The sequence below is a fragment of the Rhinatrema bivittatum genome, chromosome 8, assembly GCF_901001135.1.
Source record: "Rhinatrema bivittatum chromosome 8, aRhiBiv1.1, whole genome shotgun sequence".
NCBI classification, from domain to species: domain Eukaryota; kingdom Metazoa; phylum Chordata; class Amphibia; order Gymnophiona; family Rhinatrematidae; genus Rhinatrema; species Rhinatrema bivittatum.
The window spans coordinates 18,411,840-18,436,990 of record NC_042622.1 but is presented as its reverse complement, the minus strand read 5'-3'; the positions used below and the strand labels follow the sequence as shown (position 1 = coordinate 18,436,990).

Below are 25,151 nucleotides of genomic sequence, written 5' to 3'. Positions count from 1 at the left end.
TGCGCGCGCCGGTAGGCCTATGTAAAATAGGCCTACCGGCGCGCAGGGCCCTGCTCGCGTAAATCCGCCCGGTTTTGGGCGGATTTACGCGAGCAGGGCTCTGAAAATCCGCCCCTAAGTGTTCTGTGTTAAAATGTGTGCATCAGGGGGCATATTTTAAAAGGGCTTGGCAAGGTGCACAAGTGTGCACCCCCTTGCGCACGCCGACCCCCGGATTTTAAAATCGGGCGTAGATTTGTGCGCGCCGGGTTGCACGCACAAATCTACGCCCGCGCATAGGTATTAAAATCCGGCACCAGGTGCACAAGGATTTTTTGCAGGGGGGGGTAATAGCTAATAGCCTCATCTACATACATTTACATGTGAAGAGTGCTAATGAATATATTTTATATACACCGTCGATATTCAGATTTTATTCCCAATTGAGAATAGCTTACAAACAACGTTTAAATTTGTTGAAATGTATCTAAAAATAATCGGACAACTGTTGGCACAATTGAAATTGATTTTAAGCTTAGACAAAACTGTTTTTATTGTACAAGAAAGAAAAAATATTAACCCAGAGGAAAATCTTATCTCGATTAATAACAACCTAAACATTAAAATAGAAAGTGAAATATTAAAATAGAAATTCACTGAATTTTCATAAGGATTTACACTCATCAATGGGCCTTTGAAAACTGCTGCGATATAGGCTGCTTTTATGCATGTCGATCCTTTTGAAAATTACCCAGGTGTATAAATGGTAACAGGAAGTAAATGGGGAGATTTGGGAGCATTCCAAGGAGGGGTGCGTAAGAACGCGCACACGTTGCTGTTTTCTAAGTGGCATATGCGCTTGCATTACCAAATCTGTCAGATGCGTTTGCACCGGCTGACTTGCGCAGTTGTCTGTAGTGTTTGGTGGGAGCTCTGGGTGAAGTGCTGGAGGGTCTAGATGAGCAAATCGTAGGAAATATTTTGCGCTCAGCACACTACACAAAACTGTGGAATCTGTTGCCAGAGGATGGGGTCAAGGCAACTAAGATGGGAGGGGGGGGGGGGGGCGCTCAAAAGAGGACTGGACAAGGTCCTGACGGAAAAGTCCATAAAGCATTATTAGCCAGGTAGATGTGGGCGTGAGATAACAAGAAACAGGATCTGACGGGTGCTTGTGACCCGGACTGACCACTGCTGGGCTCGATGGACTTTGCTCTGATCCTGCATAGCCCTTCTTATGTTCTTTTATTTTTAACTGTTGAATGTCTGGGCAAATTGGCGATTCCAAATACACGTACAAGGAAGTCGACTCTTATATTCTTAATTCTTAACCTTTCACTGTCTTAATCTTTTTTAAATGGTAGTATTTTATTCCCAATTTCAGTTAATTTTATATCTTTTTTGATTATAGTTTTTAGATATTTTATAATGTTATAATATGTATTTTCATCCTTCTAATTATTCCTTTGTTTTTTATATTGAACCTTGTGAACCATTGAGACGGATTTTTTCCATACAACGGTATATAAAACTGCTTAAATAAATAAGTGCCAGAGCCAGTAAAGATACCCCCTAAATGAGTTCCAGTAAAGACGCCCCTCCTTCCACCCTCCAAATGAGAGCGATGACTCGCAGATTTTACAAAAGAAAATGGTACCGGGTTCCACCCCACCCTCCTCTTTGAAAGGGAAAAAAAATTGATTGTCCCAGCCCCCAACCCTTCCCCCACTTCCGACCCCCCTCCCGCAACCCTGTATCAGGATCTGATCCCGGATCTTTCCCTCGTCACTTTATGGAGACCAGCGGCGAGCGGGCCTGGTGCGAGGTGCAGTGGCCTCTACGAGGTGCAGGAGGGTGCGAGAGAGTGGGAAGGGGAGGTGGGGGGCCGCAACACTCAATTTTTTCCTGTTGGGGGAGTAATTAAGAAGTACAAACCATGAGGATCTTCATCTTCAGAAAGCCAGGGATGAGAGCAGAGCTAAATAAATAAATTTGTCCCAGCACAGGAAGGTGCAAGATGGCACAACTCGCTTTGTAAGCTCCCTTCCCCTCAGTAGCGCCACGTAAACTGGAAAGTTTGTACAAAGTCGTGTTTATGAACAGATAAGTCCGCTTCCCAGTGTTTGAAAATGAGAAGTGTAAAGTCTTTGTATTTATCAGTATTTCAATCTATCATGAAGCAAACTTGAAAACTGCAAAGATTCGTCGAGCAGCTGTACCATTTTCTCATCCTGCTTTGTGCAAACTACAAATCATTTGCTTATCATATGTAGCAGGTGCTGAATTGTTTCTTTTGAAGAACATAAAGACAAGGCAGAGGAGTAAGATTAAGATCAGGATGAAAACAAGAGGCTGCCACTGGCTAGGTATCTCCTTCATGAGATTGCGAAGGCTTTTCCCCATTACTTGGCTCAGGGTCTCCAAGGGATGAACGAAGATCCTACTGACAGCTGAGCTAAGAGCCTGTAAGGAAAACAAATGGTATTCAGAGATGTGCGATTTGACACTGCTTTGCATTCATATTACTAAAGGATTGCAGCACGCTGTATAATATTTCAGACCTGGACATACAGGAACCTCTCAAATGGATGACCAAACGGACACTCTGCTTTAATTACTGCCTTGCAAACTCTGAAGGAGAAACAGTGGCAAATTAACATTCATTATTATTATTCAGTGACAGTAGGGTAAATGGAACTAAATGGAAATGATTGCCTAAGTTAAAATTTGATATAACTGAAACAGGCAAGTACTGATCATTTACACTGGACCTTAGTCAATAAAGATTTTTCCAGGAGTGATCCAGGAAACTTCAGACCAGTGAGCCTGACATCAGTGCTGGGAAAAATAGTTGAAACTATTACAAAGAACAAAATTAATGAACATACTGTACAGATGGTAACTTTCAAATCGGTGCACCGGTGCACATTTGCGTGCATACATCAGCCTGCGCCCATGGACACAACCATTCTACAACACACACACACACACGCATATGCGCGCACGTTACAGTTATGCTCATAAGTTTACATACCCCTGCCAGAATTAGCAAGATGTGTAGCATTTTAACATGTGTGATCAGACAAAACATTCATCTTCTATTTTTGTTTCAAATTAAACTATTATGCATCACAGAAAAGCACAATCATTAAACAAACCAGAGCAATAAGAGAAATAATAAAATGGTCCTGTTCAGAAGTTTGCATACCCTTAGTTCTTAATATCGTGTATTGCTCCCTTTTGCATCACTGACGGCTTGCAGTCTTTTGTGATGGTTGTGAATGAGGCTCTTTATTTTCTCATGGGGTAAAGCTGCCCATTCCTCTTGGCAAAAAGCCTCCAGATCCTGTAAATCGTTTGGTTGTCCAGCATGAACTGCATGTTTGAGTTCTCCCCAAAGTGGCTCAGGAGACTGTGATGACCACTCCAGAGCCTTCACTTCCATCTGCTGCAGCCACTGAAGGGTCGACTTGGCCTTCTGTTTCGGATCATCATCATGTTGGAAAGTTCAAGTGTGCTCTATGCTCAGCTTCCTGGCTGATGAATGTAAATTCTCCTCCAATATTTTCCGATTAGATGCTGCATTTATCCTGCCATCAATTTTGACTAAGTTTCCTGTGCCGCTGTAGCTCACACCCCACCTAAAACAGCAGATATCCACCTCCATGCTTCATGGTAGGATGGTGTGTTTCTCTTCAAAGACCTAGTTGACTCCTCTCCAAACATAGGGGTGTATTTTAAAAGAGTTACGCGCGTAACCCTTAAAAAAAAAACCCTGTGCGCACCGAGCCTATTTTGCATAGGCTCGGCAGCATGCACAAGCCCCGGGACGCGCGTATGTCCTGGGGCTTGCAAAAAGGGGCATGGCCTGAGCCTCCAGGCACAGTGGCCATCGGCCTACAGGCGTAACTTCTTCAACAAAGATAAAGGGGGGTTTCTAGGTAGGGCTAGGGGGCGGGTTAGGTAGGGAAAGGGGCGGGGGGGAACGGAGGCAGGCTGTGCGGCTCGGCGCGTGCAAGTTGCATAATTGTGCACCCCTTTGCTCGCCGACCATGGATTTTATAACATGCGCGCATGTTATAAAATCGGGCGTAGATTTGTTTGCGCCGGGTTGCACGAACAAATCTGTGCCCGCGCACAGGTTTTAAAATCTGCCCCATAGCGTTTGGTCCTGCTGGAACCTCAAGAGGGTCTTCAACATCAAAGGAAGTGGAGGATAGGCATACAAGAGGTCCGTGCCCCAGTGGCAGGCAAAGGCATCCGATGCCATCCTGCCATTCCCCCAAGCTAGGGAGCAGAACTGACCTTATTTCTTGTTGCAGGGGGAAGAAAAGGGACCACACCCAGGGTTTCCCAAAGACGGAAAATCCAGTCCGCTACTTACTGCTTCAGGGACCACTCATGCAGATGGAAGGAACGACTTAGGTCATCCGCTAGCAAATTGTCCTGTCCCGGCAGGTACATAGTTCGGAGAGGAATGCCCTGGGACAGAGCCCACAACAAGATCTGGACCACCTCCTGACAAAGGAGGAATGATCTCATGCCTCCCTGGTTGTTGAGGTACATCGCCACCTGACCCATGTGGGTCTGTGAAGGACATAGTCCAGGGGCACTGGGGGCAGCGGCGGAACCCAGATGACGCCATGGAAAAAAAGTAACCGACGAATGGTTGATGGCCAGCGGCCACTGGGAAATGGCACTGTCGATAATCGATTGCAAAGAACGGAGGACTTACTGCAACACCTTTCAACTTGGGCCAGGAGTGGATTGAGGGACCCGGCATGAGAAAAAGAACACAGTTTTCCGAAAAGAAGAAGAGCAAGCTCCACATCCACGAGACAAATGCTCCATGGAAAGAGACTGAAGAGGGGACCTTGTGTGGACGAGTGGATAGTGGTATGCTGGGCATGCTCAGTGTGCCAGTCAGTTTCTAGAATCTTTGACAAAGGTTTTCCCTGCCAGGCTCCATCTATGACGTCATCCACATGTGAGGACTACTATCCTGCTTGTCATCGGAGAAACTCCGGGGCAGGTGTTAATTTTTGAGAGTAAAAATATGCATGTCAGGCACATTTATTTTTTACATGAGTCAGTAATAGCTAATAGCCTCATCAACATGAATTTACATGTAATGAGCGCTACTAACTAAGTGCTGGTTTGGACACGCATTTTAGATGCACTAATCCCCTTAGTGCATAAGGGATTATGGATGTGCGTCCAACTGTGGGTTAACTAGTGCGCTAGCCTGAGTGCACAGCATTGCAACGGCCTGACAGAGTAGAAAACAGACATGTTGAATAAGGTCCATAGAATGAGATGTTATTTCCTTAATCATATTTCCCAAATTGTAGGACTTAGAGCTGATCAGTGACCTCTCAAGCAGATTCTGAGATCATCTCTAAAAGGCTCATTCAAACTTATATGCTCAGCACACATCTCTTACATATAGGGAAAGTTATACACTGCATACATTAGGATTGGCTATTCTACATTGGCTTTTTCAAGCAAACATTTCGAAGGGAGGGACCAAATCAGTAGTGTGCATGTTATATCTACATATTGAATTTCACACTACTGATTTGGTCCCTCCCAATGCAGTTTTTCAAAACACCCATGTTGGGGGACGGCTAATTTACTTTCTACTATTGGACACATCTACATAAAGTTTTAATAAAGTTTGTCTACACACAGCATACATTGGGGGTCATTAAATTGTGCTCCTAACCGGTTTGGGATCGTTCCACTGATATCATGTGCTAGTGCAGGAGATTAACCATTAGGCTACTGTGAAATTATGCAGTTATTCTCAGATAACTGTGACTACACAGCATGTTTCATTTAAGGGAGATTATTTAAGAACACTTCTCGGTATTGGCTGAGACACTGCCAAAACAGCTGGAAATGATCAACGAAACCTCAGGTAATTACAGCCAATAAAGTATTTTTTTCGCTTCCAAATATTCCCTCTTTTACTGCTAGAGCCAATTATTATAACAACTTTAAAGTCTTGCGGTACTTGACATACGTAAATGTTAATGTTGGATAAAGTTTTTAATGTGTAAAACAGGCTTTTGAAAATTTCCCAGCCTTGGTGAAAGTAAAAGTATGTGCACTGTTTCACAGCTTGAGGGCTTCTGCCCACAAGGAAAAAAGAAGGGTTAGTTTGTCAGAGGAAAAGTTCACACAGTGTATTTCATTTTGAAAGGACTGTGCATACTTCCCAACATGTGCATTACACCTGCTACAAGCAGCATGGGCACTAGGAAAAGGGGCCCCCATCAGCACAAGCTATTTCCTTTCCAAGAGATGATTCTTGATCTTCATGCATTTATAATCAGAGAATACGAGACTTCCCTATAAGAGTTGTCTCGCAGATGACCTTTCAATGGGAAAACTTCAAAACAAAATTGAGTGACTTAGATGCTCTAATAAAAACTGTGATCATCCGGACCGGATGCAATAAACAACATGGTTCTGAAGGAACTCAAAAATGAAATTTCAGACATATTAGTAAAATGCTAAGAGAAATTAGGGAAATTAACTAAACTGGTAGTGCAGTAATAATGGGAGATTTCGATTACCCCAGTATTGACTGGGTAAGTGAAACATCAGGACATGCTAGAGAGAAAAAGTTCCTGGATGGAATAAAAGATAAGGCCATCGTGGAAAGATTAAATGATTTTTTTTGCTTCAGTAAAGGGCTGGGGAGATACCCATATCGGAGAAGGTTTTCATGGGTGATGATTCAGATGGACTGAACCAAATCACAGTGAACCTAGAAGATGTGGTAGACCTGATTGACAAACTGAAGAGTAGTAAATCACCTGGACCGGATGGTATACACCCCAGAGTTCTGAAGGAACTAAAAAATGAAATTTCAGACCTATTAGTAAAAATATGTAATCTATCATTAAAATCATCCATTGTACCTGAAGACTGGAGGATAGCTAATGTAACCCCAATATTTAAAAAGGGCTCCAGGAGCAATCCGGGAAATTACAGACCGGTTAGCCTGACTTCAGTGCCAGGAAAAATAGTGGAAAGTGTTCTAAACATCAAAATCACAGAACATAAAGACATGGTTTAATGGAACAAAGTCAGCATGACTTCACCCAAGGCAAGTCTTGCCTCACAAATCTGCTTCACTTTTTTGAAGGAGTTAATAAACATGTGAATAAAGGTGAACCGGTAGATGTAGAGTACTTGGATTTTCAGAAGGCATTTGACAAAGTTCCTCATGAGAGGCTTCTAGGAAAAGTAAAAAGTCATGGGATAGGTGGTGATGTCCTTTCGTGGATTACAAACTGGCTAAAAAAACAGGAAACAGAGAGTAGGATAAGAACATAAGAAATTGCCATGCTGGGTCAGACCAAGGGTCCATCAAGCCCAGCATCCTGTTTCCAGCAGAGGCCAAACCAGGCCACAAGAACCTGGCAATTATCCAAACACTAAGAAGATCCCATGCTACATATGCAATTAATAGCAGTGGCTATTCCCTAAGTAAACTTGATTAATAGCCGTTAATAGGATTAAAAGGAAAATTTTCTCAGTGGAAGGGAGTGGGCAGTGGAGTGCCTCAGGGATCTGTTTTGGGACCCTTATTTTCAATATATTTATAAATGATCTCGAAAGAAATACAACGAGTGAGATAATCAAATTTGCAGATGATACAAAATTGTTCAGAGTAGTTAAATCACAAGCAGATTGTGATAAATTGCAGGAAGACCTTGTGAGACTGGAAAATTGGGCATCAAAATGGTAGATGAAATTTAATGTGGATAAGTGCATGGTGATGCATATAGGGAAAAATAACCCATGCTATAGTTACACAATGTTAGATTCCATATTAGGTGCTACAACCCAAGAAAGAGATCTAGGCGTCATAGTGGATAACATATTGAAATAGTCGGTTCAGTGTGCTGCGGCAGTCAAAAAAGCAAACAGAATGTTGGGAATTATTAGAAAGGGAAATGTGAATAAAACAGAAAATGTCATAATGCCTCTGTATCGCTCCATGGTGAGACCGCACCTTGAATACTGTGTACAATTCTGGCCGCCGCATCTCAAAAAAGATATAATTGTGATAGAGAAGGTACAGAGAAGGGCTACCAAAATGATAAGGGGAATGGAACAGCTCCCCTATGAGGAAAGACTAAAGAGGTTAGGACTTTTCAGCTTGTAGAAGAGATGGCTGAGGGGGATATGATAGAGGTGTTTAAAATCATGAGAGGTCTAGAAAGGGTAGATGTGAATCAGTTATTTACTCTTTCGGATAATAGAAAGACTAGGGGGCACGCCATGAAGTTAACGTGTGGCACATTTAAAACTAATCGGAGAAAGTTCTTTTTCACTCAATGCACAATTAAACTCTGGAATTTGTTGCCAGAAGATATGGTTAGTGCAGTTAGTATAGCTGTGTTAAAAAAGAATTGGAGGAGAAGTCCATTACCTGCTATTAATTGAGTTGACTTAGAAAATAGCCACTGCTATGACTAGCAGCGGTAACATGGAATAGACTTAGTTTTTGGGTTGCCAGGTTCTTATGGTCTGGATTGGCCACTGTTGGAAACAGGATGCTGGGCTTGATGGACCCTTGGTCTGACCCAGTATGGCATGCTCTTAAGTTCTTCTAATGTTGATAATGTAGAAGTCATTTTGGAAACTCCTCTGATGCCACAATATTATCGTGCTCGACAACCAGTCTTCCAACGTGTCTAAACGCTGCCCAAGGTTGGTAAGAGAATTCTTTAAATCAGCAATTTTCTCCAAAATACCTAAAACTGCAGTGGTTACTATTGTGTCAAGCTCATTCATCGGCGTAGTAGCCATGATTTCTGGAAGGCATTGATCTTTGCCAGTGGCCATTTTCTCAGCAAATGGTTTCACTTTCTCCTTGTCTTTTTTTGTTAATTTCACCGGCATAAGATTTGGAGAACACTGCATATATTTAGTAAAAGACATAGGATGTTGGCTCGATGAATTGTTAAGCTTTAAAGTCACTTACTGTGTGGATGGCAAAGATTAGTAAGGGATGGCACAACTGCTGTATCATGTGACTCCCTGTATAATATTTTAATCATAGAATTATCCCAGAAGGAACTTAAGCAGCTGATTGTAAGAACAAGAAAACTCCTACATGCTAAGACTGTACAACCCAAGTGCTAAAAGAGGTATGGGCCTTATAGAATAAAGCGGTGTACTGTAACAGGACTCCAAGAATATGTAACAGCATCAACAGATCCACTCAAAAGGTGCCAATCACAAAACTTGTCCATTATCATATTAGGACAAGTGTTCTGAAGAATAGAATGAGTCAATGAGAACTCATCAGCATAAAAGAGGAAAGAAGCAACAGAATTTACAAAATAGAAAAATTCTTTAAAGAGTTAAACCACCAAACAAGGAAAAATAAGCTGCAAAAGTACAAATATAGTGAGAAATACAAATTTTGCTTCAACAACCACATGTATATCAAAACTAGCACATGAATAATTAAAGAAAGGCAAACAAACCTAAAGATGAGATTGATAAATTCAGGATAGGATAGTGGACTACATACAAGATGGTTTACAGCAAGCATAAAAAATTAACAAAACAGACTAATGTAGGCTCTATATTTCAGAACTGAAAATTTTTTCCTGTTTTATAACTGAATGTATTCATGTCAGAAGGTCTGTGTATAGAATGTGACAAGAAGATAACACAGATGATCAACTGGGAAAGCAAATGTTGCTTACCTGATGTAACAGGTGTTCTCACGGGACAGCAGGATGTTAGTCCTCACAAATGGGTGACATCGAGGATGGAGCCCTGTACGGAAAAATTTTCTGTCAAAGTTTCAACAAGCTTTGACACACTGGCACACTGGGTGCACTGAGCATGCCCAGCCTGCAATTATCCCTGTGAGCCACAGGTGTCTCCCTCAGTCTCGTCTTATAGCTAAAAAGCGCAAGCGAAACTAAAATAAAAGTATACAGACCCAACTCCGCGGGGTGGCGGGCGGGTTTTGTGAGGACTAACATCCTGCTGTCCCGTGAGAACACCTGTTACATCAGGTAAGCAACATTTGCTTTCTCACAGGACAAGCAGGATGGTAGTCCTCACAAATGGGTGAGTACCGAGCTGAGGATGCCCGGGAATGCACCAGATACACCGCAGATGCGCAAAGGCGTAACGACTGAGGTGGAAATGGGAATGGAGGGCATCCGCAACACCATAATGGGTTCGTGGAAGGATGTTGGGTAGTGAATTGAAAAAAGTAAGAGTAGGCGGACTGGCCAAACATGGAGCATGCCGGCTAGTCAAATGTAAGCAATAATAGGCTGCGAAGGTATGGAGAGGACTCCAGGCTGCAACCTGATAAAAAAGTACAAGCAGCAGTAACCAAAGGGAAGCTGTTAAGGCTAAGACGGACACAACAGTATGTGGATACCCACAGTGTTGTAGTGAAATGTCTGCTTGTTGGTAGGAAAGGAAATATAGACCACTTAATCAGAAGGATTAGGTCTGTGTGGCCACTGGAAGTAGCAGCTTGACCCTTGCATGAAGGAAAGAGTCAAGTGGAATTCACATGGAATGCAGTGCAATGTAGATAGAATGTAAGCGCAGCATTACTGTCCAGGAATGTGGAAAACCCAGTCTCTCCCTAGGGCGAGAGAGAGAGGTTAGGAAGAATTAATAGAGTATTTCCTGAGGAAAGGAGATACAACATCTACCTGAAAAGGATAGAAAGTTGAATGCGTAGAACTACTCAGTGGCAGAGGAACGGAGTCAGGTGAGTATGGAAAGAGTGCATAACTCACGGACCCTGCTGGCAGGAATGACATTAAGAGGGAAAGAAGTTCCCTTGCCAAACTGTGGAAGAGAGGAATGGAAAGGCTCAAACGTAGAATGTATGAGACTTATAAGGAGAATATATATGTTCATTCCGTGATTAGAGAAATAGAGGCGGCTTGATCAGTGGATAATCCATGGTAAGCCGACTCAGAGAGGATTACCGAAAACGGGAACCCAACTCCCAAAACGATACACCTCCTAAGAGAAAGGTGTATCTATGTGGAGGATGTCTGGAGAACAGAATCCGAGGGAGTAAGAAAAAATGGTGGAAAAGTAAAAGGGGTAATACCTCTTTTTTTTTTTTTTTTTTTTTTTTAGCGTCAGGAGGTAAAGCCTGCCATATTAAACGGCAAGATTTATGTTTAGAAGGTTTTGTGACGCTACCAGAACCTAAGAACATCAGTAAGTCTATGATTTGGGACTGACTGGTGAGAGAATAAAAGGTTACTGATATGATGGATTGAGAAGTATGGGAAAGCATACTGATCTCAGTCAGGGAGTGGGGAAAAGAATACTGAACCCCATCCCAGTTCAACATTAGAAGAATGCTGGCTACGAGAGGCAGCAGAAGAGATATATTGAAGAGGCCTTTGATGGAAGAAAAGGCATCTAAGGGAACGCATAGGAAACATGTGCAGGGAGCAGAACCTGTGCATCGTATGGAATGATGCAGACGCCGAGGAAAGTTTAGTTAAACTCAGCGTTAAAAGATTTGCCCTGTACACATGTAATTGAGACCATTCGAGAGGATAGAACCTACGTGGAGAAGGTCTGATAGAGCGTTCATTAAATCTCTTAGATATGTGGCCCAAGGACGCATGAAGTGAACAAGGGCCAAGGGTAGAGCTGTGCAGCTGTCTAGCAGAGCAGCTAAGAGGTAATGCGTGCTTATGAGTTGGAAAGCACATTGTCCCTATGCTGTCTGTCTGTATGCACAAAGAATTGTTGCAAAAGCAGTATTGGAAGGCATAAGGGCATAACTCATGGGTGCAACGTCCAGGAAGTTTATGAGAAACTATGCTGGAGTGCAATAGATGCATAATGGGTTGACAGCTTTCAGGAGAAACTTTATAACCCTAAGGAATTGTGAGCATGAGTCGAAGGAGACTAGGTCCTAGTTCGAACTGGGATAAGAATCAGGGACGAAAGCAATGAAACCACTTAGGTCCATTGAGTATAGAATGTCACTGAATATAACCCATAGCAGTTTTGAATTATGAGAAAAATGCATAGTGGGAAGAAACCCCATAGCCCAACCATGAAAAGTTGAAAGGCTGAGGTTATGGAAAATATGCGCAGGGACATATAACAATGTATCAGAATGTCTGTGCGCATGCTGGACAAGAGGGTCTTAAGACTGTGGTGTCCAGAAGTGTTACAGAAGGGATTTATGGCAGTGACAGTAATCCCAGTTAGTAAATGTATAGTGAGTCCTGAAAAAAGTGAGAGCTCCTTGCATGTACTGAAAGTGGTTAGCAGTAGTCTATGCAAGGAAAGTGAATGATGTTACACTCCGCAGAGAAAACAGCATTCACCAACAGTGATGCAAGAGACAGTTCACTTACCGAAGCTGGTGCCAGCGGCAGAGCTTGGGGTTGTAATGTTGACTCACCATAAAGCACATAGAAACATTAAAATAATGTACTTACTGCAGTATGGAGTGATGGTAACCAAAGATACCATTGTACCTGTGACGTCTAAAGAAAGTTGGATTTTCTTAGGTCCAGGATGTGCGGAGAGTAACTATTTTCTGTTAAAAGAAAGAATAGTGCAATTAAAACTCCCAACCCCCCTCCCTTCTCCCCTCTGCACTTCGTAGCGCCTGGGGGAGTGTACCGGGACTTTGGTACAAGGTGGGGTGGCCGCTCTGATATCTGACCAGATGGGAGACCAGGAGGTGTCCCAATGGAGGATATCATGTAGGCTCCTGCAGGTGTGTGAGCGGTAAGTGGTACCCGCATTTCTGTATGCTGTACAAGGAGACACTGAGACCTGTGGCCAGGCCTCAAGGTGGACTTGTACATGGGGCAATGGTTGCTGAATCTCATGTTTAGCAGATCAGCCAATGCAGCTGGACCTTGGTTGGGAGGGAACCAAGAGTCAGAGCATTGGTCGGCACAGGGACTTGTTACTGACAAGAGAAGAAGCCCTGCTGCAATCCCAAGAAGATAGAGGGGTTCTCCTGATATTGTGGCTAACATAGCTAACATAGCGATATGTGACACTAATACAGTTCTAAAAGGCACATGACCCAGAACTTTTCGAACCACGGTCCGAATGGGAGAACACAACTCTATGGGAATGCCGCCGAAGCGGGTACTTACCATCCGACGTGGATCGCCGCAAGACGAGCCGGTGAAGATTGTTGACTCCGACGGTCTCCGGAGTCCTCGAGGGTAAGGCCGGGGACGTAAACGTCCATCTCGCTCTGAAACCCGGTATGGTGGCACAGGTACAGAGGAGACAGGCCAGGCGTGAGTGGCGTTTAGACTGCTAAGTGTAACAGATGGCCATAGTCCCACACCACTTGACGGTGGGGCACGCCAGGAACAGAGGAGCCCTAACGGAACTCATGTTCCCTTCCCTCGTCACAGCGGCTCGATGTGTCGTGACGCCAATGCAGAAGCTGTCGGACCTGGATCCGGAAGTTCTGGATCACCAAGGACTGCCAAAACTGTAGGAACAGTGCTGATGGCAGTGGTGATGTCGCTCTGCCCGAGCGTTGTCCAGCCTGGAGAAGGATGGCACCGATGTGCTGGATGGCGTCAGCGGCGGACGATCACGATGTCGGCGATGATGGGTGTCACGGTGCTCGGCCCGGTCTTTCCCCAGCGCCGAGATGGAAGCCCTCGTCGTCCTGGAAGGCGATCGATGACGAACTGTCAGCACGCCTGCTCTGCTCCTGACACAATGGAGTGTCTTAAGCTAATACGGGGCTTAAAAAAGAACCCAAAGCGTGGAGCAATGTGAGGAGGCGAGGCTATTATGTGGCGGTGCTATGTCGGTATTGACGATATTGAAGGCAACCTAAGGGGCTTCGAGGATATCATCAAAATGGGTATGAAAAATCGTCGATGACTGGCCAGGAGAATGATGACAGTGACGGGCACTGACAGCAGTGGCATAGGTATCTTTGAAACGATGTGGAATCGAATAATCGAAAAACATTGCCGTTATTGAAAAAGATACCGGCATCGACTGAGTCGAAGTCGAATCAATAGGGCGTCAAGGACACCGAAGGAAAACAGAGGTGTCGAGGGCATCGATGCATGGAGGTGGGCATTTATGCCGTTTGTGGCATGGCCACGGGCATCAACTATAGGGCCACAGACGTTGACGGTATCGATTTGGACAGACTCAGATTTCCAAGTGTACATGGCATCGGTGCCCCAGACACGTGTGTCGGTGGCATCGATATGGACACGTATGGAATCGATGGCATGGATCTCCCAGTCGATGAATTCCATCCCGGCATCAACGCCAGTCCTGGAATCGGCATGGGCATCGATGCCAGCCATAAGGCTGGCATTGGCATCAACGCCCATCCACGGAATCGAGCCGGCATGGATACCCACCGATGGGACCCACCTGGGCATCGAATTTCACCGATGGGAGCAGCCTGGCATCGACTGCCCTCGATGGATGCATTCTAACATAGATGCCCATGGATGAAACACCTGGGCATCGGTGTCCATCGATGCAAAAGGACCTGGCACCGATGCCATCGACGGACGGCCATCCGGCACCAATGCCATCGACGGACAAGCCATCCGGCACCGATGTCCATCGATGGGGACCATCCGGCACCGATGTCCACCAATGGGGACCATCCGGCATCGATGCCCACCGACGAATCGATGTGGCACCGATGCCCACCGATGGAAAAGGGCTGGACATCGGTGGGGAGGATGGGGCATCGATGGCATCCCCAAAAGGGGGGGTGGCATCGATGAAGTGACCCTGGGATCGTTAAAAAGTGTCTCGGGCAGCGGTGGCGGCGACCCGAGTATGCATGGCAGTGACTAACAGCGTGTGCGTCAATGGCATGCATCCGGGTAGGGACGGCACCGAGGAAGCCCAAGGAAAAAAAACAGTGCGTAGGAGGAAAAAGCCTGGTAGCACTGAAAGCAAAAAACATGGATAAAGGCATCAGGGCACCGTGGGGGGAGGGGCGCTGATGACATATAAAAGCCCAGGGCGGTTTAGGAGGGTCCCGGTGTAGCGATAGGGTATCGACTGCGTGAGGGTACCAGGGAACGAAGGACTTGAAGCTACAGAGGTCCTAAAGTTAAGGAAAAAAATCCCTACCCCACTAGCATAAGCAAGCAGAGTGTCACAGAGATACTCGCAAGCTGTTTAAAGCTAACTGAAAAATGGGGGAAGGGAAGGCTTCAGTCAGTTAACAGCCTTAAGATAGTGACAGAAACCGACCGAAAAATGAGAATTAGTACTCTCCGAGCATCGTAAAAACGTACGCGGAGGGAGACCTGTGCAGGGAAAAGTGTTTTTTGAAGTGAAAAGTTAAGTGTTTCCATGAGGTAATTAGTTAAAAAATCCTCACAGAGCTCCAACCGCTATGCTGACTGCAGAGCGGAAAAAAGAAGACTGAGGGAGACACCTGTGGCTCACAGGGATAATTGCAGGCTGGGCATGCTCAGTGCACCCAGTGTGCCAGTGTCAGTCAAAGCTTGTTGAAACTTTGACAGAAAAGTTTTCCGTACAGGGCTCCATCCTCGATGTCACCCATTTGTGAGGACTACCATCCTGCTTGTCCTGTGAGAACTGCGTAAACACCATAACATTGTGGTACCAGAGAAACATTCCAGCCTGATGGTGGCACTGTGAGCAGCTTGAACTATCTGTTTAGTCCTCCCAGCTCTGTGCTCCTCACTTCTCGCTGGCGGCCATCTTGTTTCCTGTATAGACTTGTACTTATACTGAGGCAGACTTAGCAGTCAGTTGCCAGAGCTTGGTCTAACTTTCTGTTTCTCATAGTCTGGCTCTGCTTCTGCTTCCAGAAGACTTCAATGCTGTTGACTTTTACATTCAGCTTGTTCATCAGTCCTGCTCATTCTCCTATCTGAGCTCCTGGAATTCTGGTTAGTTCCTGCTCCTTACCCTGTATCAGGCCTCTTGCTTCTTGTTTGTGTCAAGGGCTACCCCCATGCCTCGCGGGCCACCAGTACCAGAGGGCTCAACCTAAAGGGAAAAATGGATGGTCTAGGTGGAAATCCATCTACTGTTGGTGGCCTGGATTTGATTATTCTGGGATTAGGTCGTTCATTCCTGGGGCAGTCCACAGCTACAACTGTCACAATGGAACATTCACATACCAACAGGAAATGTGGCATTGTCTAGTATTAAGCACACAAAGTGCCAGTACAGTTTTAAAGGACTATCCATCAATTATATACAGCTCAGAATCAAGTAGGATTACTTAAAAGAATCAGCATAATGAAGAACAATCATAACAGTTTTTCTATATCTTAAAGAGGGCCATATTTTCTGACTGGGATATCTAGGATGATTATGATTAAACAGAGAGAAGGAAAACACGTCAGTGTCTGGGACCAATTGATACCATCTCCAAGAATACACATTTAGAGATTTTGACATGAATCCACTGCCATCCATTCAAACCCCCCCCCCTCAGATATTCCAGGTTTTCCTCGAGCAGAAATCAGGGCAATAAATGAACGCAGATCACCAGTATGGCATGGTGATGTGCTGCCAATTGAGCCTGTGCATTCCTTATATTGACTCTGCCTTTTAAAGACCTCAATTCATTTTTTTAGAATAAAATCCACCCTGTCAGGCTAAGAAATCACAAAATGAGATGCAGTATAAAAAAAACCCCAGGTCAAGAATTGTGTTACTTGTATAACATAACTTTCTCGTACCACTGAAAAATCTGGAAGCTATTAACTGAAATTCCAAGATACTGAAAACAAATGTATTTTAAGTGAGAAAATATTTGCTTGCAGGCCAAAAAAAAACAAGCAATTAAAACTATATAATTATAGACTCTGCTCTTATTTTTATGACACAGTAGATTTAGTTTTATAAAAATTGGATATGACAGATTTTAAAATTAGTGAGTACAGCTACATACAAGATTTTAAGCATGTTTCTGGTTTTCATAAGAGTTTTGTGCTTTCATCCTTCAGTATTCTGACAAAATTTTAGATGTATTATTTTTATGGTTTGGAGGAAGGTATCTTTGAAGGATACTAATGAAACAGGAGAGTTAGGGCGTCCCAACAGAGAGGTTCCAATAAAAGCAAAAGCAGTCCATGTGCCTATAAAAAATCACCTGAGCTAAAGAATTCCAAATTATCCCTGAGAACTGAAAAGCAGAATGTCAATACAAACAAAAAAAACACATTTTAAAACATCTGTATGCTAATGCCAGAAGTTTAAGAAGTAAGATGGGAGAGTTAGTGTATAGCAGTGAATGATGAGATAGATGTAACTGGCATCTCAGAGACATGGTGAAAGGAGGATAACCAATGGGACAGTGCTATATCAGGGTACAAATTATATCGCAATGATAGGGAGGACCAACTTGGTGATGGTGGTGGGGAGGTGCTTTATGTCCGGGATGGCAGAGAGGTCCAACAGGATAAGGATCCTGCAGGAGACTGAGGGGTAGATTTTATAAGAAGCGCTCGGGCGTACTTTTGTTCGCACAATCCTGCACAAACAAGGGTACGCCGGATTTTAATAGATACGCATGTAGCTGGGCTTCTTGGACCTTTGGTCTGACCTAGGATGCCAATTTCTTATGTTCTTATGTAGGGAAAGCTAACCCATGCTGTAGTTACACGTTAGGTTCCATATTAGAAGTCACCATCCAGGAAAAACAACTGGGCATCAGAATTGATATTACATTGAATTCGTCGGCTCAGTGTGCTGTGGCAGTCAAAAAAGCAAGCAGAATGTTAGGAATTATTAGGAAGGGAATGGAAAATAAAACAGAGGATGTCATAATGTCTCTTTATCGCTCCATGGTTAGACCACAACTAGAATACTGTGTGCAATTATGATTGCTGCATTTCAAAGAAGATATAGTTGCACTTGAGAAAGTACTGAGAAGGGCAACGACAATGATAAAGGGCATGGAATCAGCTCCCCTATGAGGAAAAGCTAAAGAGGTTAGGGCTGTTCAACTTTGAGAAGAGACGGCTAATGTGGGATATGATAGAGGTCTTTAACATAGTCAAAGGTCTTGAACGGGTAAATGTGAAATGGTTATTTACTCTTTCAGATAATACAAGGACTAGGAGGCACTCCATGAAGTTAGCAAGTAGCACATTTAAAACAAATCGGATAAAATTCTTTTTCACTCAATCTGGAATTTGTTGCCAGAGGATGTGATTAAGGTAGTTAGTATAGCTGGGTTTAAAAAAGGTTTAGATAAGTTCCTGAAGAAATCAATAAATTGCTATTAATCATTAGGGAATAGCCACTGCTTGTTGCTGGCATTAGTAGCATGGGATCTATTTAATATTTGGGTACTTGACAGGTACTTGTGAGTAGGATTGGCTACTGTTGGACACAGGATACTGTGCTTGATGGACCTTTGGTCTTACTCAGTATGGAATATCTTATGATCCTATGAACTTGCAAGACTACAGAAAATTTTTTTTCCTCTTTTTGTTTGCCTTCAAAAGTTTCTTCCGGTATTTTAATGTCTAGTTCTAATCAGAACCAGGCTCAGCACATCTGATCATGTTCATTCTTATCCCATACCAACCAGGTCTGATCCAGTTTTACACTGCCATTGGGTCACTATGAAGAAGCAGGGGGCACATGGATCATTGCTCACGACTCAAGAACTGTTTAGTATGCTCTATCCTTGTAATCCTGAAAATACCCCAACCTACTGCAGTATGCTATAAAATTTCACATTTCTGTCGCTGGACATATATTCAATGAGCTAATTTTCTTGATACATTGAAGCAAGGATGGATTTAAGGTTATATGTCCCATAGGCATAGGACTCAGGATGGGGAGGTAGGTTAAAGGGGGGAGTTGCCCCTGGAAATCATGAAGCAGCAGGAAGAGTTGCATGCTTGAGAGGTTTGATGTCCTAGAAAGCATGGGGCTCATGCCTTAATCAGGCTACACTTTTTTTTTTTTAATATTTGTATTAAATTTCTAAAAAAAAAAAAATACAGAAACCAATAAAGGTAAATCAAAAGAAAAGGAAAACATAGGTACAATATACAACTTTAAAGTCCCCCCCAAGACCTAGAAAAGTTCCAAGCTTAACCAAAACTCTGAAACATCAAAGAAAACTCAAAAAAGGGAGGTCAGTATTATATTACTTAACAGCGCAACACAGCAGTAACAATTCATGACTCTGAGGGGTTTGCTTGAGTCCAAAAAAAGCATAATTGGGAAGGCTCAAAGAAAATGTATTTAACATTATTCAGTGGAATAAAACATTTACAAGGAAACTGAATTATAACAGAGACCCCCAAGAAATATTTCCCCATGGGCCTGCATAGCCCATGAAAGATCAGGAAAAAGCCAGACCTTCCGACTACAAAAGAGGGCAGCTCTGTTCTTTAAAAAAAAAAAAAAAAAAGCAGCTCCAGGATAATGTCTCTGTTTTGAGGCGTAACTAAAGTGTTATGGTTTCGCCTGCTGTGCAGCCTCACAATGACTCTATCTGCTATGATTCCTCCCCACCAGCAGAAGCCTCCAGTGAGCTCTGCTCCCAGCAAGCTGAGCCACCTCCTCACTGACCACCTGACTCAGCAGTTCCTTCACTACTTAAGTTAGTCTGTCCGGTCCATCGATGCCTCTTCAGGAGTCACCCTTGGCTCTCCAACCTGCCCTCACTTACCATGTTCCTTGCCTTGTGGCCTCCTCTCACCTTGTACCTTGCGGCCTATCCAGGCCTCTCCTTGCCTAGTGGCCACAAAAATCTCAGTAATTGTGCTGGAGGATATCTTTGGAAAATTTAAGGCTCTTATATTTATGTATCTGCGGGAATTGTCTCTTTTTCAATCCTCCTAAAACTCACAAAATTAGACTGCACCTGCTCAGTCTATACTGTAGAAACAGAATCCATATGCTCTTCCAAAGTTTCAATTCCCTCCAATGGAAAATTCAAAGAAGCGTCAATGGAATGTAGCTTCTTATGAATATTAATAAGTACAGCCAAAGAGGAAACAGCCTTTTCTAAAAATGCCTTTATTCCCCATAGAGATTGCATGGTGATCACAGCAGGCTTCATTGGTGGTGATCCAGATAACATACTGGCAGAAGCTGATGGTAAGACATACCCAGAAGGGCAACTCACGCCTCCAATGCTAGTTCCAGCGTGCCCACTGCCAGCTCCTCATTGCCACTTTTGTTGCTTAAACTAATGATGCCGCAAGGCTCCGGAGTGGAAGAAGGAAGCGCACCCCTTCAGCCGTTGCTCCTCCCCCGCGTTATCTCAGGCGATGGAGCTTCCCCTCCGAAACCTCTGGAAAAAGGAGGAGCAAGAATGCCTTCTATCCCGGGGCTAAGCAAAGTGGGAAATTCTGGTTGAATGGAAGCAGCTCACTGCAGCCACCAGGAATCCCCTAATGCTCGTACGCTGAAAGGGGCCCGTTTCAGGATATTTATTTATTTATTTATTTATTTATTGGGTTTTTTTATACCGAAGTATTGGTGGAGGCCTTCACTCCGGTTTACATTTTGAACAACAAGATACAAAGAAGGATAGGCTGAAGAAGCAGCCTGGACTTTTCCCCTTCCTCTTGACCACAGCGTACTTAACCAAAGGAAAAGGTAAGAAAGCCATAGAGCTCACGAAAAAGCTCACGGCACATCCTTCCCCTAAGACTTACGCTTCTGATACTTTTTTTTATTATAACAAGTGCTTGTTTACAGCGTTGAACTTAAGATTTATGAGATGCTACTGAGAACAGCCACTTCCCCTCTTTTATAAGTCCAGGACAGAAACAGGATTTTTCACTTTTGATGTGGTGGTTTTGTTTATGGAAGTGTAAACATTTTGCTTAAATCTGAATCATAAGGGGTTTGGATAATCGGAGTTGAATTGGGACATTTTGCAAGTAAAGTCTTTAGTGACTCATCTCAGACTAAGCTGATCTATTTTCAACTGTACTCGCACCTCCAAAGTTGGCTCATTTTAACCAGTTTGGATGTGGGTAGACAGATTTACATTTGTATGTAAAGTCATCAGCGACAGTCCAGGATGATTTTTCTTCCAGGATTTTTCAGTCTTTGGGTCTGAAGATGGTGACAACTTAGTCACCAATCTAAGCCTCACATGGCCCACAGAGACGTGCTCTATGCCAGCACTTAAGTCTGGATTTCCCAACTGGCAAATCAACACTCTGCTGTCAGATAATTTAACTGGCTCATAAAACTCTGGCATTAAACACTTTAATCTAAATTACAGTAGGGTTAGTTTATTTAAGTAAACCTTATCTATAATATCTGTCTGCACTTTCCCATTGAAAAGTTGCTGTCTTCAGGCAGTCTCTAAAGTAATTTGTTTACACAGTGTGTATTCCCAGCGTACACCTCATTCATTAAGACTGGAACCTAATGAAGTCTAGACCATATTTGATACACAGTGCAAGTTTGCTTTTTAAAGGGAAACTAAACAGAGATATAATGATCTATAGACATCTTTGGCACACAACGTACTGCTTGGGGATGCTGGAAAACATTCATTTTAGGAATCTACATTTCATGATATTTCCAAGGAACTGTCACAGATTTTGATCAAATCATGGAATTTTCTCTATCCCAAGGATTATCCAAAAAGTTGTAGATGTTGAGACAACCAGAACACATGGACAATCCTGGTACTGTGCACTAGTTTCATAAAAATTGCTAGAAAAATATGTGCAGACATATTGGACACATACAGCAGACATTATTATTATTAGGAAGGGAATGGTGAATAAAACGGAAAATGTCATAATGCCTCTGTATCGCTCCATGGTGAGACCGCACCTGGAATACTGTGACCAATTCTGGTCGCCGCATCTCAAAAAAAGACATAGGTGCGATGGAGAAGGCACAGGGAAGGGCAACCAAAATGATAAGGGGAATGGAACAGCTCCCCTATGAGGAAAGGCTGAAGAGGTTAGGACTTTTCAGCTTGGAGAAGAGACGGCTAAGGGGGATATGATAGAGGTGTTTAAAATCATGAGAGGTCTAGAACGGATAAATATTAATCAGTTATTTACTCATTCGGATAATAAAAGGACTAGGGGGCACTCCATGAAGTTAGCAAGTAGCACATTTAAAACTAATTGGAGAAAATTCTTTTTCACTCAATGCACAATTAAACTCTGGAATTTGTTGCCAGGGGATGTGGTTAGTGCAGTTAGTGTAGCTGGGTTTAAAAAAGGTTTGGATAAGTTCTTGGAGGAGAAGTCCATTACCTGCTATTAATCAAGTTGACTTAGAAAATAGCCACTGCTATTACTAACATCAGTAGCATGGGATAGACTTAGTTTTTGGATACTTGCCAGGTTCTTGTGGCCTGGATTGGAAACAGGATGCTGGGCTTGATGGACCCTTGGTCTGACCCCATATGGCATGTTATGTTCTTACATAAAAAGGGATTGAATTGGCACAAGTTTGAAACCTGAATAACAGCTCTCATTCTCAAGGCTTCAGCCCTTGCTATTAAAGATTCAGGAAGGTATGGTTTATTTAAAGGGAAACTCTCTTTTTCAGTATTCTAGGTGGCTTACTGTTGAGTCCACCCAGATGACTGGATTATAAATTTAGACTTAAACAGGTCTTAAATGATTTTATTTTGAGAGGAGTTCCATGTTGTTATTGGGAGAACCCTTTTTGTGCTGTAGTAATCGAGCTATGGAAGCAAATGCACCCATTTGTGGGAAACAGGAGATATATTGTTATAGCTGAGTATTCTGTGACTTGATAACAACAGGGAAGCCTCTGGAATGCAATCTGTCTCACATTTTACTTGCCACGACAATAAAGTTCCTTGACATCAGAGAAGTGTTGCTCTTTAAGTAAGTTTTAGACATCATCTTCCTTCCCTTGGATGAGGACTGCTTTAAGACATCCCAGTATGAAATCTTTTTACCTTTTGTTTGCATTTTTCTTTATTTTCCCAAGGTAAGATTAATGATAACTAAAGCATGAGGAACTGCTTCTGGATACAGAGCTGTTATGGATTCCCTGAAGGCTTTCAATAATTGCTGTGCTCTAATTGCTTACAGAGTTCATAAGAGAACTGTATTTAATTTTTTTCCTTGATGCTTCGATATAAGGATTTTGACATTTTTCAATTTTTTAAAATGTATTTAAAACAATTTTGTAGTGTTAAGCAATATACAGGACAATCAGATCCAGTTTATCAAGATATTTTTCTAGAGCTCTGGGCATCCATTAACACATTTAGGAGGCAATTTTCAAACTGCCTACCAGATGAACAGTTCGTGGATAATTTCTACCATGAACCTTGCACCTAATTTTCAAAGGGTAAGTACATATTTGCTTTCCCTTCCAAAACTGCCTGGATGTGGGTAGAGACCCACAGACCTTTGCACCTACTTTTTTCTGTGGGTAAATTGTTTTATGGAAATAATGCATGTAGATTTCAAAATACAAATCTATGCCTGCTGTTTTCTGATCCTGCCCAAAACATGTCCCTGGAAACGCCTCACCACAATCTGACAGGTGTGCTATGGAAGTCCACCTGTAGTCCACTGCCGGATCCAGGGAGGGCGACTGTCAGAAAGGCCAGTTTACCCATATAAACAGCTTTGAAAATCACCCTCATAGTGGTCAGGGACAAGTCTTCCAGGAAAATACAACTTGGTGAGACTTGGCCAACATTTATACACGAATGAATTTATTTGGAAACCAAAACTACCCATGCCCATCCCATATTAATTTTTAAAATTATGTTGAATCTGTTGCTGCCTTCACCTGCACACTGATGTGAGTGGACTTAGCAGCTGTCATAGTTTATTCCAGCTTAATGAATTCAACATTCAAAATGGAGGCTCAGAAAAAGTCTTAAGGATCAAAGCACAACACTGTACTATAGGGAAGGCCTTTTTATATTTCAAAAGAGAATGCATCACCAAGAATGGAGGAAACACAAGGAAAAATGCATGCTAGAAGCAGCACACAGTGGCAAATAGAAACATAGAAATGACGGCAGAAGAAGACCAAATGGCCCATCCAGTCTGCCCAGCAAGCTACGCACTTTATCCATTTTTTCCCCCTTTTTTTTTTCTCTCCCACCTGTTACTAATGGCTTCCAGTACCCTCCAGCCCTAATTCCCCTCCACCCCACCACCAATTTAGAGAGCAGTGCCGTATCTGCATCCAAGTGAACGTCCAGCTCAATTAGGGGTAGCAACTGCTGTAACAAGTAGGCCACACCCTTACCCCATACTCTTACCCACCCCTGTTTTTATTTTTATTTTTTTTGTTTTTTTGGAAATAGCAGCCCTCCATCCTTCCGCTCCGTGAAGGTGGAACACCAACTACTGGCCACTGGCATCCCGCTCTGTGAATGCCTCTGTGGCAACTGCCGCTCCGTGCAGTGTTTGAATGCCTCTGTGGCTACTGCCGCTCCGTGCAGTGTTTGAATGCCTCTGTGGCAACTGCCGCTCCGTGCAGTGTTTGAATGCCTCTGTGGCAACTGCCGCTCCGTGCAGTGTTTGAATGCCTCTGTGGCTACTGCCGCTCCGTGCAGTGTTTGAATGCCTCTGTGGCAACTGCCGCTCCGTGCAGTGTTTGAATGCCTCTGTGGCTACTGCCGCTCCGTGCAGTGTTTGAATGCCTCTGTGGCTACTGCCGCTCTGTGCAGTGTTTGAATGCCTCTGTGGCTACTGCCGCTCTGTGCAGTGTTTTGCTGCCTCCTCTTTATTCACGCCCTCTAGACTTGATGGATCCACAGTGTTTATCCCACGCCCCTTTGAAGTCGTTCACAGTTTTAGACTTCACCACTTCCTCCGGAAGGGCATTCCAGGCATCCACCACCCTTTCCGTGAAGAAATACTTCCTGACATTGGTTCTTAGTCTTCCTCCCTGGAGCCTCGTGACCTCTGGTTCTGCTGATTTTTTTCTGATGGAAAAGGTTTGTCGTTGTCTTTGGATCATTAAAGTTTTTCAAGTATCTGAAAATCTGAATCATATCACCCCTGCTCCTCCTTTCCTCCAGGGAGTACATATTTAGATTGTTCAATCTCTCCTTGTATGTCATCCGATGAAGACCCTCCACCTTCCTGGTCGCCCTTCTCTGTACCACCTCCATCTTGTCCTTGTCTCTTTGTAGATACGGTCTCCAGAACTGAACACAGTAC

At 43.4% G+C, this 25,151-nt stretch overlaps 1 protein-coding gene across 2 annotated transcripts in view; it reads right to left on the bottom strand.

Moving 5' to 3' along the window:
* LOC115097309 (chloride channel CLIC-like protein 1) overlaps positions 1-25,151 on the bottom strand; it is a 174,346-nt gene that overhangs the window by 17,800 nt on the left and 131,395 nt on the right. The window contains exon 4 of one of the 2 annotated variants that reach the window (XM_029613016.1): positions 1,732-2,442. The exons of the other annotated variant lie outside the window; for it this stretch is intronic. Within the exon in view, the coding sequence (XP_029468876.1) occupies positions 2,206-2,442 (237 nt within the window). The 3' untranslated portion in view covers positions 1,732-2,205. Of the gene's footprint in view, positions 1-1,731; positions 2,443-25,151 lie in introns of those variants that run through there. 2 annotated transcript variants of the gene reach the window in all.